Source organism: Coregonus lavaretus, assembly GCF_964263955.1.
Source record: "Coregonus lavaretus genome assembly, contig: HAP1_SCAFFOLD_2664, whole genome shotgun sequence".
NCBI classification, from domain to species: domain Eukaryota; kingdom Metazoa; phylum Chordata; class Actinopteri; order Salmoniformes; family Salmonidae; genus Coregonus; species Coregonus lavaretus.
In genome coordinates, this window is record NW_028163591.1 from 20,001 (window position 1) to 37,500 (window position 17,500).

General features: G+C 47.3%; 1 protein-coding gene across 1 annotated transcript in view; it reads left to right on the top strand.

Annotated features, from left to right (window-relative positions):
- Nucleotides 1-1,631, top strand: part of LOC311117966 (monocyte to macrophage differentiation factor 2-like) — a gene marked incomplete at its 5' end in the record, with an annotated part of 10,686 nt that extends 9,055 nt beyond the window's left edge. The window contains one exon of the mRNA XM_084192851.1: nucleotides 826-1,631. Coding sequence (XP_084048977.1) covers nucleotides 826-1,029 — 204 coding nt within the window. The 3' untranslated portion in view covers nucleotides 1,030-1,631. The remainder of the gene's footprint in view (nucleotides 1-825) is intronic.
- Nucleotides 1,632-17,500: the final 15,869 nt, after the last annotated feature.

The following is a 17,500-nucleotide window of genomic DNA, read 5'->3' on the forward strand; positions in this document are numbered from 1 at the left end:
TAGTCAAAACAGAACGAGGGCAGACTAAACAAGAAACAGTAGTCAAAACAGAACGACGGCAGACTAAACAAGAAACAGTAGTCAAAACAGAACGAGGGCAGACACTAAACAAGAAACAGTAGTCAAAACAGAACGACGGCAGACTAAACAAGAAACAGTAGTCAAAACAGAACGAGGGCAGACTAAACAAGAAACGGTAGTCAAAACAGAACGAGGGCAGACTAAACAAGAAACAGTAGTCAAAACAGAACGAGGGCAGACTAAACAAGAAACAGTAGTCAAAACAGAACGACGGCAGACTAAACAAGAAACGGTAGTCAAAACAGAACGAGGGCAGACTAAACAAGAAACGGTAGTCAAAACAGAACGACGGCAGACTAAACAAGAAACAGTAGTCAAAACAGAACGAGGGCAGACTAAACAAGAAACGGTAGTCAAAACAGAACGACGGCAGACTAAACAAGAAACAGTAGTCAAAACAGAACGAGGGCAGACTAAACAAGAAACAGTAGTCAAAACAGAACGACGGCAGACTAAACAAGAAACAGTAGTCAAAACAGAACGAGGGCAGACACTAAACAAGAAACAGTAGTCAAAACAGAACGAGGGCAGACTAAACAAGAAACAGTAGTCAAAACAGAACGACGGCAGACTAAACAAGAAACAGTAGTCAAAACAGAACGACGGCAGACTAAACAAGAAACAGTAGTCAAAACAGAACGAGGGCAGACTAAGCAAGAAACAGAGAAGTGTGATGGATCAGAGTACGAATGTAATTTGGGTGAACTGGTCCTTTAACCTTCAACCCTTTTTGTCCCCCTGTAGCCGGACCGTGAGGGGCTGTGGGAGTTGTTAGTGGGCGGAGCCTGTTACTGTCTGGGCATGGTGTTCTTCAAGAGCGATGGCCTCGTCCCATTCGCCCATGCCATCTGGCACCTGTTCGTTGCCATGGGAGCGGGCGTCCACTACTACGCCATCTACCGGTACCTCTACACGCCAGCAGCCGATCAGATGAAGACATCCAGATGACACACGGAGGCCTGGGGGGGCGAGGGGTGATGACGTCACAGGAAGTTGAAGAAAGGAGTGGCCTAGTGAAGAAGTGATGTCAAGAACGGAGGAATGGAGAGATGAGAATAGAACCATGGAAACATGGAGAGATGAGAATATAACCATGGAAACATGGAGAGATGAGAATAGAACCATAGAAACTGTTATTTCACGCTTTATTTTCTTATTCATTCTACCCCTGGTTTGGGTTTATGTGTCCTGGACAGAAATGATGTAAATCACTGGTTTATGTGTCCTGGACAGAAATGATGTAAATCACTGGTTTATGTGTCCTGGTCAGACATGATGTAAATCACTGGTTTTCTAGATGGAAGAGTCCGTTTTTAAGGCTGTCCCAAATGGCACCCTGTTCCCTACACACAGAGCCCTGGTCAAACACAGTGCACTATGGGCAATAAGGTACCATTTGGAACAGCCTAAATGACCGTACAGCGACGCGTCTTAACTGTCTGTCTGTCTGTCAGTGTCCTGAAGCTGGAGACGGGTGGCGACGTCGTCTAGTTACGGAACCCTCCGGTGTAGAAAGCGTGTAGCGTAGTCTGGAAGCCACAGACGGTGGAGGTGTTTCCTGTCTGTCTGTCTGTCTGTCAGTGTCCTGAAGCTGGAGGCAGGTGGCGACGTCGTCTAGTTACGGAACCCTCCAGTGTAGAAACCGTGTAGAGTAGCCTGGAAGCCACAGACGGTGGAGGTGTTTCCTGTCTGTCTGTCTGTCAGTGTCCTGAAGCTGGAGGCAGGTGGCGACGTCGTCTAGTTCCGGAACCCTCCAGTGTAGAAAGCGTGTAGCGTAGTCTGGAAGCCACAGACGGTGGAGGTGTTTCTCCTGATTGGACTACTATTACATTCCAGACTAGTGAAGGTATTATCCTACTACAGCCATTATTAATACTATTATTACTATTATGATTATTACTATTATGATTATTACTATTATGATTATTACTATTATGATTATTATTATTATGATTATTACTATTATGATTATTATTATTATGATTATTACTATTATGATTATTACTATTACGATTATTACTATTATTAGTATTACTATTATGATGATTATTACTATTATGATTATTACTATTATGATTATTACTATTATGAGTATTACTATTATGAGTATTACTATTATGAGTATTACTATTATGATTATGATGATTATGATTATTATGATTATTACTATGATTATTATTAGTAGTAGTAGTAGTATTACTGTTACTATTAGACATTGATCTAGATCAGTTTGGTGTTTTACCCTCTAATGGTTCAGGTTAGTGTCTGGAGTGGCTGAGCTGCTCCTTCATCTGTGGTTAAGTGTGTGTCCCTACACTTTGGCTGGGTCCCGAATTGCACCCCGTTCCCTACATAGTGCACTGCTTTTAACCAGGCCTCTATGCGTAGTCCCTATATAATTAGTGCACTACTTTTAACCAGGCCTCTATGCGTAGTCCCTATATAATTAGTGCACTACTTTTAACCAGGCCTCTATGCGTAGTCCCTATATAATTAGTGCACTACTTTTAACCAGGCCTCTATGCGTAGTCCCTATATAATTAGTGCACTACTTTTAACCAGGCCTCTATGCGTAGTCCCTATATAATTAGTGCACTACTTTTAACCAGGCCTCTATGTGTAGTCCCTATATAATTAGTGCACTACTTTTAACCAGGGCTCTATGCGTAGTCCCTATATAATTAGTGCACTGCTTTTAACCAGGGCTCTATGCGTAGTCCCTATATAATTAGTGCACTACTTTTAACCAGGCCTCTATGCGTAGTCCCTATATAATTAGTGCACTACTTTTAACCAGGCCTCTATGCGTAGTCCCTATATAATTAGTGCACTACTTTTAACCAGGCCTCTATGCGTAGTCCCTATATAATTAGTGCACTACTTTTAACCAGGCCTCTATGTGTAGTCCCTATATAATTAGTGCACTGCTTTTAACCAGGGCTCTATGCGTAGTCCCTATATAATTAGTGCACTACTTTTAACCAGGCCTCTATGCGTAGTCCCTATATAATTAGTGCACTACTTTTAACCAGCCCTCTATGCGTAGTCCCTATATAATTAGTGCACTACTTTTAACCAGGCCTCTATGCGTAGTCCCTATATAATTAGTGCACTACTTTTAACCAGGGCTCTATGCGTAGTCCCTATATAATTAGTGCACTACTTTTAACCAGCCCTCTATGCGTAGTCCCTATATAATTAGTGCACTACTTTTAACCAGGCCTCTATGCGTAGTCCCTATATAATTAGTGCACTGCTTTTAACCAGGGCTCTATGCGTAGTCCCTATATAATTAGTGCACTACTTTTAACCAGGCCTCTATGCGTAGTCCCTATATAATTAGTGCACTTCTTTTAACCAGGCCTCTATGCGTAGTCCCTATATAATTAGTGCACTACTTTTAACCAGGCCTCTATGCGTAGTCCCTATATAATTAGTGCACTACTTTTAACCAGGCCTCTATGTGTAGTCCCTATATAATTAGTGCACTACTTTTAACCAGCCCTCTATGCGTAGTCCCTATATAATTAGTGCACTACTTTTAACCAGGCCTCTATGCGTAGTCACTATATAATTAGTGCACTACGTTGGGTGCTGTTTGGGACTCAGCCTTTGAAACACACGTACACCTGACATTACCACTGCAGTATGAGACTGTTTGCTATAATTATTCATATTATTCTAATGAGGATTATTTAGTGTTATTGTTATTATAAGGATTATTTAGTGTTATTGTTATTATAAGGATTATTTAGTGTTATTGTTATTATAAGGATTATTTAGTGTTATTGTTATTATAAGGATTATTTAGTGTTATTTTTAAAGTATTATTTAGTGTTATTGTTATTATAAGGATTATTTAGTGTTATTTTTAAAGTATTATTTAGTGTTATTGTTATTATAAGGATTATTTAGTGTTATTTTTAAAGTATTATTTAGTGTTATTGTTATTATAAGGATTATTTAGTGTTCTCTATCCCTTTAGTCATTTCAGTGTTTGTGGTTGCTAAGCAGAGTCGTGTTCACATGACAACCGTAGAATGCTTTTAGTTCAGTTGGGTGCAGTTTGTCTTACGTTAAGGATATAGGTTCATCATATGGGTTGAATCAGTGTTTCCTGGTCCTGGGGACCCAAAGGGCTGCACATTGTAGTTATTGACCTAGCACTCACACACCTGATTCAACCGATCAAATGCTTAATGATGGGTTGATATGATTCAACTGATCAAATGCTTAATGATGGGTTGAAATGATTCAACTGATCAAATGCTTAATGATGGGTTGAAATGATTCAACTGATCAAATGCTTAATGATGGGTTGATATGATTCAACTGATCAAATGCTTAATGATGGGTTGATATGATTCAACTGATCAAATGCTTAATGATGGGTTGATATGATTCAACCGATCAAATGCTTAATGATGGGTTGATATGATTCAACCGATCAAATGCTTGATGATGGGTTGATATGATTCAACTGATCAAGTGCTTAATGATGGGTTGATATGATTCAACCGATCAAATGCTTAATGATGGGTTGAAATGATTCAACTGATCAAATGCTTGATGATGGGTTGATATGATTCAACCGATCAAATGCTTAATGATGGGTTGATATGATTCAACCGATCAAATGCTTGATGATGGGTTGATATGATTCAACTGATCAAATGCTTAATGATGGGTTGATATGATTCAACCGATCAAATGCTTAATGATGGGTTGAAATGATTCAACTGATCAAATGCTTAATGATGGGTTGATATGATTCAACCGATCAAATGCTTGATGATGGGTTGATATGATTCAACTGATCAAATGCTTGATGATGGGTTGATATGATTCAACCGATCAAATGCTTGATGATGGGTTGATATGATTCAACCGATCAAATGCTTAATGATGGGTTGATATGATTCAACCGATCAAATGCTTAATGATGGGTTGATATGATTCAACCGATCAAATGCTTGATGATGGGTTGATATGATTCAACCGATCAAATGCTTAATGATGGGTTGATATGATTCAACCGATCAAATGCTTGATGATGGGTTGATATGATTCAACCGATCAAATGCTTAATGATGGGTTGATATGATTCAACCGATCAAATGCTTAATGATGGGTTGAAATGATTCAACCGATCAAATGCTTGATGATGGGTTGATAAGTTGAATCAGGAGTGTTCGTTCGTGCTAGGGCTAAACAAACATGTGCACCCCTTTGGGTCCCCAGGACCAGGATTGGGAACCACTGGGTTAGTTAGGTGACCTGGGTTAGGTCAAACATGTGCACCCCTTTGGGTCCCCTGGACCAGGATTGGGAACCACTGGGTTAGTTAGGTGACCTGGGTTAGGTCAAACATGTGCACCCCTTTGGGTCCCCTGGACCAGGATTGGGAACCACTGGGTTAGTTAGGTGACCTGGGTTAGGTCAAACATGTGCACCCCTTTGGGTCCCCTGGACCAGGATTGGGAACCACTGGGTTAGTTAGGTGACCTGGGTTAGGTCAAACATGTGCACCCCTTTGGGTCCCCTGGACCAGGATTGGGAACCACTGGGTTAGTTAGGTGACCTGGGTTATTTACAAACAGACAGTACAGTATGTATGTTATAAGGTTTATATTTCTGAAAACGTTTTGATAACTTCAATCGTGTCTTTGGATATTCTCAGTGGAACTAATAGGAATGTCATCAATACTATTCTCTTTCTGGACATCATTATGTTGGTCTATTCCAACATCTCTTCATCTCCTGCCCTTCACCCCCCTCATGTCCTTTATTCTGTTAGCAGTGATCTGACAGCACCAGAAACCCCTTCCCAACCACTGATCTGACAGCACCAGAAACCCCTTCCCAACCACTGATCAGACAGACAGAAACCCCTTCCCAACCACTGATCTGACAGACAGACAGAAACCCCTTCCCAACCACTGATCTGACAGACAGACAGAAACCCCTTCCCAACCACTGATCTGACAGACAGAAACCCCTTCCCAACCACTGATCTGACAGCACCAGAAACTCCTTCCCAACCACTGATCTGACAGACAGACAGAAACCCCTTCCCAACCACTGATCTGACAGACAGACAGAAACCCCTTCCCAACCACTGATCTGACAGCACCAGAAACCCCTTCCCAACCACTGATCTGACAGCACCAGAAACCCCTTCCCAACCACTGATCTGACAGACAGAAACCCCTTCCCAACCACTGATCTGACAGCACCAGAAACCCCTTCCCAACCACTGATCTGACGGACAGAAACCCCTTCCCAACCACTGATCTGACAGACAGAAACCCCTTCCCAACCACTGATCTGACAGACAGAAACCCCTTCCCAACCACTGATCTGACAGCACCCGAAACCCCTTCCCAACCACTGATCTGACAGCACCCGAAACCCCTTCCCAACCACTGATCTGACAGCACCAGAAACCCCTTCCCAACCACTGATCTGACAGACAGACAGAAACCCCTTCCCAACCACTGATCTGACAGACAGACAGAAACCCCTTCCCAACCACTGATCTGACAGACAGAAACCCCTTCCCAACCACTGATCTGACAGACAGAAACCCCTTCCCAACCACTGATCTGACAGCACCAGAAACCCCTTCCCAACCACTGATCTGACAGACAGACACCCCTTCCCAACCACTGATCTGACAGCACCAGAAACCCCTTCCCAACCACTGATCTGACAGCACCAGAAACCCCTTCCCAACCACTGATCTGACAGACAGACAGAAACCCCTTCCCAACCACTGATCTGACAGACAGAAACCCCTTCCCAACCACTGATCTGACAGACAGACAGAAACCCCTTCCCAACCACTGATCTGACAGACAGACAGAAACCCCTTCCCAACCACTGATCTGACAGCACCAGAAACCCCTTCCCAACCACTGATCTGACAGACAGAAACCCCTTCCCAACCACTGATCTGACAGACAGACAGAAACCCCTTCCCAACCACTGATCTGACAGACAGACAGAAACCCCTTCCCAACCACTGATCTGACAGACAGACAGAAACCCCTTCCCAACCACTGATCTGACAGCACCAGAAACCCCTTCCCAACCACTGATCTGACAGCACCAGAAACCCCTTCCCAACCACTGATCTGACAGCACCAGAAACCCCTTCCCAACCACTGATCTGACAGACAGACAGAAACCCCTTCCCAACCACTGATCTGACAGACAGAAACCCCTTCCCAACCACTGATCTGACAGACAGAAACCCCTTCCCAACCACTGATCAGACAGCACCAGAAACCCCTTCCCAACCACTGATCTGACAGCACCAGAAACCCCTTCCCAACCACTGATCTGACAGACAGAAACCCCTTCCCAACCACTGATCTGACAGCACCAGAAACCCCTTCCCAACCACTGATCAGACAGCACCAGAAACCCCTTCCCAACCACTGATCTGACAGCACCAGAAACCCCTTCCCAACCACTGATCTGACAGACAGAAACCCCTTCCCAACCACTGATCTGACAGACAGAAACCCCTTCCCAACCACTGATCTGACAGACAGAAACCCCTTCCCAACCACTGATCTGACAGACAGACAGAAACCCCTTCCCAACCACTGATCTGACAGCACCAGAAACCCCTTCCCAACCACTGATCTGACAGACAGAAACCCCTTCCCAACCACTGATCTGACAGACAGAAACCCCTTCCCAACCACTGATCTGACAGCACCAGAAACCCCTTCCCAACCACTGATCTGACAGACAGACACCCCTTCCCAACCACTGATCTGACAGACAGAAACCCCTTCCCAACCACTGATCAGACAGACAGACAGAAACCCCTTCCCAACCACTGATCTGACAGACAGAAACCCCTTCCCAACCACTGATCTGACAGACAGAAACCCCTTCCCAACCACTGATCTGACAGCACCAGAAACCCCTTCCCAACCACTGATCTGACAGCACCAGAAACCCCTTCCCAACCACTGATCTGACAGCACCAGAAACCCCTTCCCAACCACTGATCTGACAGACAGAAACCCCTTCCCAACCACTGATCTGACAGCACCAGAAACCCCTTCCCAACCACGGATCTGACAGACAGACAGAAACCCCTTCCCAACCACTGATCTGACAGACAGAAACCCCTTCCCAACCACTGATCTGACAGACAGAAACCCCTTCCCAACCACTGATCTGACAGACAGAAACCCCTTCCCAACCACTGATCTGACAGACAGAAACCCCTTCCCAACCACTGATCTGACAGACAGAAACCCCTTCCCAACCACTGATCTGACAGACAGAAACCCCTTCCCAACCACTGATCTGACAGACAGAAACCCCTTCCCAACCACTGATCTGACAGCACCAGAAACCCCTTCCCAACCACTGATCTGACAGAAACCCCTTCCCAGCCACTGATCTGACAGACAGACAGAAACCCCTTCCCAACCACTGATCTGACAGCACCAGAAACCCCTTCCCAACCACTGATCTGACAGACAGACAGAAACCCCTTCCCAACCACTGATCTGACAGACAGACAGAAACCCCTTCCCAACCACTGATCTGACAGACAGACAGAAACCCCTTCCCAACCACTGATCTGACAGCACCAGAAACCCCTTCCCAACCACTGATCTGACAGACAGAAACCCCTTCCCAACCACTGATCTGACAGAAACCCCTTCCCAACCACTGATCTGACAGACAGACAGAAACCCCTTCCCAACCACTGATCTGACAGACAGACAGAAACCCCTTCCCAACCACTGATCTGACAGCACCAGAAACCCCTTCCCAACCACTGATCTGACAGACAGACAGAAACCCCTTCCCAACCACTGATCTGACAGCACCAGAAACCCCTTCCCAACCACTGATCTGACAGACAGAAACCCCTTCCCAACCACTGATCTGACAGACAGAAACCCCTTCCCAACCACTGATCTGACAGACAGACAGAAACCCCTTCCCAACCACTGATCTGACAGACAGACAGAAACCCCTTCCCAACCACTGATCTGACAGCACCAGAAACCCCTTCCCAACCACTGATCTGACAGACAGAAACCCCTTCCCAACCACTGATCTGACAGCACCAGAAACCCCTTCCCAACCACTGATCTGACAGCACCAGAAACCCCTTCCCAACCACTGATCTCACAGACAGAAACCCCTTCCCAACCACTGATCTGACAGACAGAAACCCCTTCCCAACCACTGATCTGACAGACAGACAGAAACCCCTTCCCAACCACTGATCTGACAGCACCAGAAACCCCTTCCCAACCACTGATCTGACAGCACCAGAAACCCCTTCCCAACCACTGATCTGACAGACAGACAGAAACCCCTTCCCAACCACTGATCTGACAGACAGACAGAAACCCCTTCCCAACCACTGATCTGACAGACAGACACCCCTTCCCAACCACTGATCTGACAGACAGACAGAAACCCCTTCCCAACCACTGATCTGACAGACAGACAGAAACCCCTTCCCAACCACTGATCTGACAGCACCAGAAACCCCTTCCCAACCACTGATCTGACAGCACCAGAAACCCCTTCCCAACCACTGATCTGACAGACAGAAACCCCTTCCCAACCACTGATCTGACAGACAGAAACCCCTTCCCAACCACTGATCTGACAGACAGAAACCCCTTCCCAACCACTGATCTGACAGACAGAAACCCCTTCCCAACCACTGATCTGACAGACAGAAACCCCTTCCCAACCACTGATCTGACAGACAGAAACCCCTTCCCAACCACTGATCTGACAGACAGAAACCCCTTCCCAACCACTGATCTGACAGACAGACAGAAACCCCTTCCCAACCACTGATCTGACAGACAGACACCCCTTCCCAACCACTGATCTGACAGCACCAGAAACCCCTTCCCAACCACTGATCTGACAGACAGAAACCCCTTCCCAACCACTGATCTGACAGACAGACAGAAACCCCTTCCCAACCACTGATCTGACAGCACCAGAAACCCCTTCCCAACCACTGATCTGACAGACAGAAACCCCTTCCCAACCACTGATCTGACAGACAGACAGAAACCCCTTCCCAACCACTGATCTGACAGACAGACAGAAACCCCTTCCCAACCACTGATCTGACAGACAGAAACCCCTTCCCAACCACTGATCTGACAGACAGAAACCCCTTCCCAACCACTGATCTGACAGCACCAGAAACCCCTTCCCAACCACTGATCTGACAGCACCAGAAACCCCTTCCCAACCACTGATCTGACAGACAGACAGAAACCCCTTCCCAACCACTGATCTGACAGACAGAAACCCCTTCCCAACCACTGATCTGACAGACAGAAACCCCTTCCCAACCACTGATCTGACAGACAGAAACCCCTTCCCAACCACTGATCTGACAGCACCAGAAACCCCTTCCCAACCACTGATCTGACAGACAGAAACCCCTTCCCAACCACTGATCTGACAGCACCAGAAACCCCTTCCCAACCACTGATCTGACAGCACCAGAAACCCCTTCCCAACCACTGATCTGACAGACAGAAACCCCTTCCCAACCACTGATCTGACAGCACCAGAAACCCCTTCCCAACCACTGATCTGACAGACAGACAGAAACCCCTTCCCAACCACTGATCTGACAGACAGAAACCCCTTCCCAACCACTGATCTGACAGCACCAGAAACCCCTTCCCAACCACTGATCTGACAGACAGACAGAAACCCCTTCCCAACCACTGATCTGACAGACAGAAACCCCTTCCCAACCACTGATCTGACAGACAGACAGAAACCCCTTCCCAACCACTGATCTGACAGACAGAAACCCCTTCCCAACCACTGATCTGACAGACAGACAGAAACCCCTTCCCAACCACTGATCTGACAGCACCAGAAACCCCTTCCCAACCACTGATCTGACAGACAGACAGAAACCCCTTCCCAACCACTGATCTGACAGACAGACAGAAACCCCTTCCCAACCACTGATCTGACAGCACCAGAAACCCCTTCCCAACCACTGATCTGACAGACAGCCAGCCAGGCCAGCCAGCCAGCCAGCCAGGCCAGCCAGCCAGCCAGCCAGCCAGGCCAGCCAGCCAGCCAGCCAGCCAGGCCAGCCAGCCCAGCCAGGCCAGCCAGCCAGGCCAGCCAGCCAGCCAGCCAGCCAGGCCAGCCAGCCAGCCAGCCAGCCAGGCCAGCCAGCCCAGCCAGGCCAGCCAGCCAGCCAGGCAGGCCAGCCAGCCAGCCAGCCAGCCAGCCACCCAGCACACTACTATATTGCTAAACAAAGTGGTGCTGTAGCAAACTCCAAAGCAGCCTTCATTTTGGCAGTGTTCCCAGTTGGCTTGCTGTTGTGACCTCACACTGGTGTTTTTATAGCGCACTACCACAGTGACCTCCGACCCTGACACAGTGACCTCCGACCCTGACACAGTGACCTCCGACCCTGCCACAGTGACCCCCCCCCGACAGTACACAGACAGTATTGTAACACGGATGTAACATTAAAACACATAGGCCTATGCAACACATATGTAACGTGTGTGTAACATGTATGTGCTCTGCTGTAGGGGCATACTATCCCGTAGTGTTCTTAGCCCCCCCCCCCCCCCCAAGATTCAGAAATGGCACCCTAGTCTCTATATAGTGCACTACTTTGGTCACCCTATGCTACGGTTCCCCTGAGAGACTTAGGGTCTGTCTGAAATGGCACCCTAGTCTCTATATAGTGCACTACTTTGGTCACCCTATGCTACGGTTCCCCTGAGAGACTTAGGGTCTGTCTGAAATGGCACCCTAGTCTCTATATAGTGCACTACTTTGGTCACCCTATGCTACGGTTCCCCTGAGAGACTTAGGGTCTGTCTGAAATGGCACCCTAGTCTCTATATAGTGCACTACTTTGGTCACCCTATGCTACGGTTCCCCTGAGAGACTTAGGGTCTGTCTGAAATGGCACCCTAGTCTCTATATAGTGCACTACTTTGGTCACCCTATGCTACGGTTCCCCGGAGAGACTTAGGGTCTGTCTGAAATGGCACCCTAGTCTCTATATAGTGCACTACTTTGGTCACCCTATGCTACGGTTCCCCTGAGAGACTTAGGGTCTGTCTGAAATGGCACCCTAGTCTCTATATAGTGCACTACTTTGGTCACCCTATGCTACGGTTCCCCTGAGAGACTTAGGGTCTGTCTGAAATGGCACCCTAGTCTCTATATAGTGCACTACTTTGGTCACCCTATGCTACGGTTCCCCTGAGAGACTTAGGGTCTGTCTGAAATGGCGCCCTAGTCTCTATATAGTGCACTACTTTGGTCACCCTATGCTACGGTTCCCCTCAGAGACTTAGGGTCTGTCTGAAATGGCGCCCTAGTCTCTGCATAGTGCACTACTTTCTTTTGACATCCGGGAGACCTGAGTTTGAATCCCGTCTGTCACAGAGCCCTCGGTCTGTTGCTATGCCGATGCCCTAAATAAGCTAGTGGACCAAACCCCTCCCTCCGTCCCTCCGTCCGTCCCTCCCTCCCCCCCTCCCCCCTCCCTCCCTCCGTCCCTCCTTCCGTCCCTCCCTCCCTCCGTCCCTCCCCCCTCCCTCCGTCCCTCCCCCCTCCCTCCGTCCCTCCCTCCCTCCCTACCTCCGTCTCTCCCCCCCTCCCCCCTCCCTCCCTCCGTCCCTCCGTCCCTCCCTCCGTCCGTCCCTCCCCCCCTCCCCCGTCCCTCCGTCCCCCCCTCCGTCCCTCCCTCCCTCCGTCTCTCCCCCTCCCCCCCTCCCTCCGTCCCTCCCTCCCCCCCTCCCCCCTCCCTCCCTCCGTCCCTCCTTCCGTCCCTCCCTCCCTCCGTCCCTCCCTCCCTCCCTACCTCCGTCTCTCCCCCCCTCCCCCCTCCCTCCCTCCGTCCCTCCCTCCGTCCGTCCCTCCCCCCCTCCCCCGTCCCTCCGTCCCCCCCTCCGTCCCTCCCTCCCTCCGTCTCTCCCCCCCTCCCCCCCTCCCTCCGTCCCTCCGTCCCCCCCCCTCCCTCCCTCCGTCCCTCCCCCCCTCCCTCCCTCCCTCCCTCCGTCCCTCCGTCCCCCCCCCCTCCCTCCCTCCGCCCCCCCCCCCCCTCCCTCCCTCCCTCCCCCCCTCCGTCCCTCCGTCCCCCCCTCCCTCCCTCCGTCCCTCCCCCCTCCCTCCGTCCCTCCCTCCCTCCCTCCCTCCCTCCCTCCGTCCCTCCCCCCCCCCTCCCCCCCTCCCCCCCTCCGTCCCTCCGTCCCCCCCTCCCTCCCTCCCTCCCCCCCTCCCTCCGTCCCTCCCTCCGTCCCTCCCTCCCTCCGTCCCTCACTAGAAAAGAGAACCTGTCTTCTGTTCTCTGTTATTTCCTGTTTCTTCTCCTTGGTGTGGTTATTCAGTGTTCCTGATGAATGTGATCAATATGTTGTTGTTATGTCTCTGATTCTATTTCAGTATTGCTCTTAATGATGAGTCAGTTTGCGAATGAACTGGCTGACAACAGATGTACAAAACAGAACCAATCACCTTAGACTAGGAGCCGTACGCAGACCAATCCCACGTCAGAGTAGGAGATGTAAAGTTGATGACCAGTTTGGGATGGTATAGACTGCTCTTAAAGCTGCAGTCTGTAACTTAGCTCGTCCCCTGTGGCCACAGGACATAGTCAGGTCATAGACAGATCATAGATAGGTCATAGAGGTGTCATAGGTGGGTCATAGGTTGTCATAACTGGTCATAGGCAGGTCATAGACGTGTCATAACGGGTCATAGAGGTGTCATAGACAGGTCATAGACGTGTCATAACGGGTCATAGAGGTGTCAGACAGGTCATAGAGGTGTCATAGACAGGTCATAGAGGTGTCATGGACAGGTCATAGAGGTGTCATAGACAGGTCATAGAGGTGTCATGGACAGGTCATAGACGTGTCATAACGGGTCATAGAGGTGTCAGACAGGTCATAGAGGTGTCATGGACAGGTCATAGACGTGTCATAGACAGGTCATAGAGGTGTCATAGACAGGTCATAGAGGTGTCATAGACAGGTCATAGAGGTGTCATCGACAGGTCATAGAGGTGTCATCGACAGGTCATAGAGGTGTCATAGACAGGTCATAGAGGTGTCATAGACAGGTCATAGAGGTGTCATCGACAGGTCATAGAGGTGTCATCGACAGGTCATAGAGGTGTCATCGACAGGTCATAGAGGTGTCATAGACAGGTCATAGAGGTGTCATCGATAGATCTACCATACATAATACTGATCTGGCAGAAATGTATCTCATAGATCAGACAGACGTGTTATGAACAGATAGACAGGGTTAACGTGTTATAGAACTATAGAGGACGTGTTATGAACATGTAATAACTGGTCTACTGCACTGTGAGTCTGTCTCTCTACTGCCACAACACCAGACCTGTTATAACATAATATAAGTATGTTATAAACATGTTATGAACATGTTATAGATGTTTAATAGGGGGGTAGTCTGTCTCTCTACTGCCACAACACCAGACCTGTTATAACATAATATAAGTATGTTATAAACATGTTATGAACATGTTATAGATGTTTAATAGCGGGGTAGTCTGTCTCTCTACTGCCACGACACCAGACCTGTTATAACATAATATAAGCATGTTATGAACATGTTATAGATGTTTAATAGAGGGTAGTCTGTCTCTCTACTGCCACGACACCAGACCTGTTATAACATAATATAAGTATGTTATAAACATGTTATGAACATGTTATAGATGTTTAATAGGGGGGGTAGTCTGTCTCTCTACTGCCACAACACCAGACCTGTTATAACATAATATAAGTATGTTATAAACATGTTATAGATGTTTAATAGCGGGGTAGTCTGTCTCTCTACTGCCACGACACCAGACCTGTTATAACATAATATAAGCATGTTATGAACATGTTATAGATGTTTAATAGAGGGTAGTCTGTCTCTCTACTGCCACGACACCAGACCTGTTATAACATAATATAAGTATGTTATAAACATGTTATGAACATGTTATAGATGTTTAATAGGGGGGGTAGTCTGTCTCTCTACTGCCACAACACCAGACCTGTTATAACATAATATAAGTATGTTATAAACATGTTATGAACATGTTATAGATGTTTAATAGGGGGGGTAGTCTGTCTCTCTACTGCCACAACACCAGACCTGTTATAACATAATATAAGTATGTTATAAACATGTTATGAACATGTTATAGATGTTTAATAGGGGGGTAGTCTCTCTCTACTGCCACAACACCAGACCTGTTATAAAATAATATAAGTATGTTATAAACATGTTATGAACATGTTATAGATGTTTAATAGGGGGGTAGTCTCTCTCTACTGCCACAACACCAGACCTGTTATAACATAATATAAGTATGTTATAAACATGTTATGAACATGTTATAGATGTTTAATATGGGGGTAGTCTCTCTCTACTGCCACAACACCAGACCTGTTATAACATAATATAAGCATGTTATGAACATGTTATGAACATGTTATAGATGTTTAATAGGGGGGTAGTCTCTCTCTACTGCCACAACACCAGACCTGTTATAACATAATATAAGCATGTTATGAACATGTTATGAACATGTTATAGATGTTTAATAGGGGGTAGTCTGTCTCTACTGCCACAACACTGCCTCAGACGATGCCATGGATGTGTTTTCTAATGTAAATAAAGTCACTCCCCCTTTCTACACTGCCATGGGGCCTTTATAAGCCCTCTCCACCCTCTTCGTAGGAGCTCTATAACAGCCTCCATTACTACTCCATACACAGAGGTTATAAGTGGTTATAATGCTATAACAGCCTCCATTACTACTCCATACACAGTGGTTATAAGTGGTTATAATGCTATAACAGTGTTTCTGTGGAGATGGCCATTGGGTTGGACTATCATCTACAGAGGGCAGGTGTGGGTGCAGGGTTTTGTTTCCGCCAAGCAGTAACACATCGGATGACTCTTACTTGTCTCAATCTATTACTGTTACCGGTGGTTTAATCGTTGAATCGGGTGGGTTAGGTTACTGCGGGGTTGGAACAAATCTCCCCCCCCCCCCCCCCCCCCCCAAGCTCTACCCTGTGGGGAGAGGATTGTCCATCTCAGGGACCTGAGATTGGTGTGTTCTCTCTTTGCCTGAGAGCTGTTCTGACGGACCATGTCTCTCTCTGTCTTCCCTTGCTGAGTGGGACCTGAGATTGGGGACGGTGTATCTGTGCTGGTTCTGATGATGAAGATGATGGTGTTTTCTATGTGTCTGTTTGTCATTTAATAACAAGCTTTTATATCAGTGAGATTCAGGCTACTGTGGTTATTATGATGTCTGCTCTCTGCCTGTCTGCTGTCTGCCTGCCTGTCTGTCTGCTCTGTCCGTGTCTCTCTGTCTGTTTTCTACCTGTCTGTCTGCCTCTGCCTGTCACTGTGGCAACAGTTTGGGGAAGGCCCTTTCCTGTTTCAGCATGACAATGCCCCCGTGCACAAAGCTAGATCCATACAGAAATGGTTTGTCGAGATCGGTGTGGAAGAAGTTGGCTGGCCTGCACAGAGCCCTGACCACAACCCCATCGAACACCTTTGGGATGAATTGGAACGCCGACTGCGAGCCAGGCCTAATCGCCCAACATCACCGCCTGACCTGAATGGCTGAATTGGAAGCATGTTCCCTGCAGCAATGTTCCAACATCTAGTGGAAAGCCTTCCCAGAAGAGTGGAGGCTGTTATAGCAGCAAGGGGGGGGGGGGACCAACTCCATACTAATGCACATGATTTTGGAATGAGATGTTCTACGAGCAGGTGTCCACATACTTTTGGTCATGAAGTGTACCTGGGTCCTCTAATTGTACTAGTCTTTAAGATCCGCCAGAGGGCGCCGTTTCACTGGTTAAATTCTGTCTGCTGCCTGAAGATTCAGAATATATATATATATATTTTTTTTTCACCTCTATTTAACCAGGTAAGCCAGTTGAGAACAATTTCTGCGACCTGGCCAAGATAAAGCAAAGCAGTGCGATAAAAACAACAACAACACAGAGTTACATATGGGGTAAAACAAAACATAAAGTCAAAAAATACAACAGAAAATATATACACAGTGTGTGCAAATGTAGCAGGTTATGGAGGTAAGGCAATAAATAGGCTATAGTGCAAAATAATTACAATTAGTATTAACACTGGAATGCTAGATGTGCAAGAGATTATGTGCAAATAGAGATACTGGGGTACAAAAGAGCAAAATAAATAACAATATAGGGATGAGGTAGTTGGGTGGGCTAATTTCAGATGGGCTGTGTACAGGTGCAGTGATCGGTAAGGTGCTCTGACAACTGATGCTGACAGTTAGTGAGGGAGATAAGAGTCTCCAGCTTCAGAGATTTTTGCA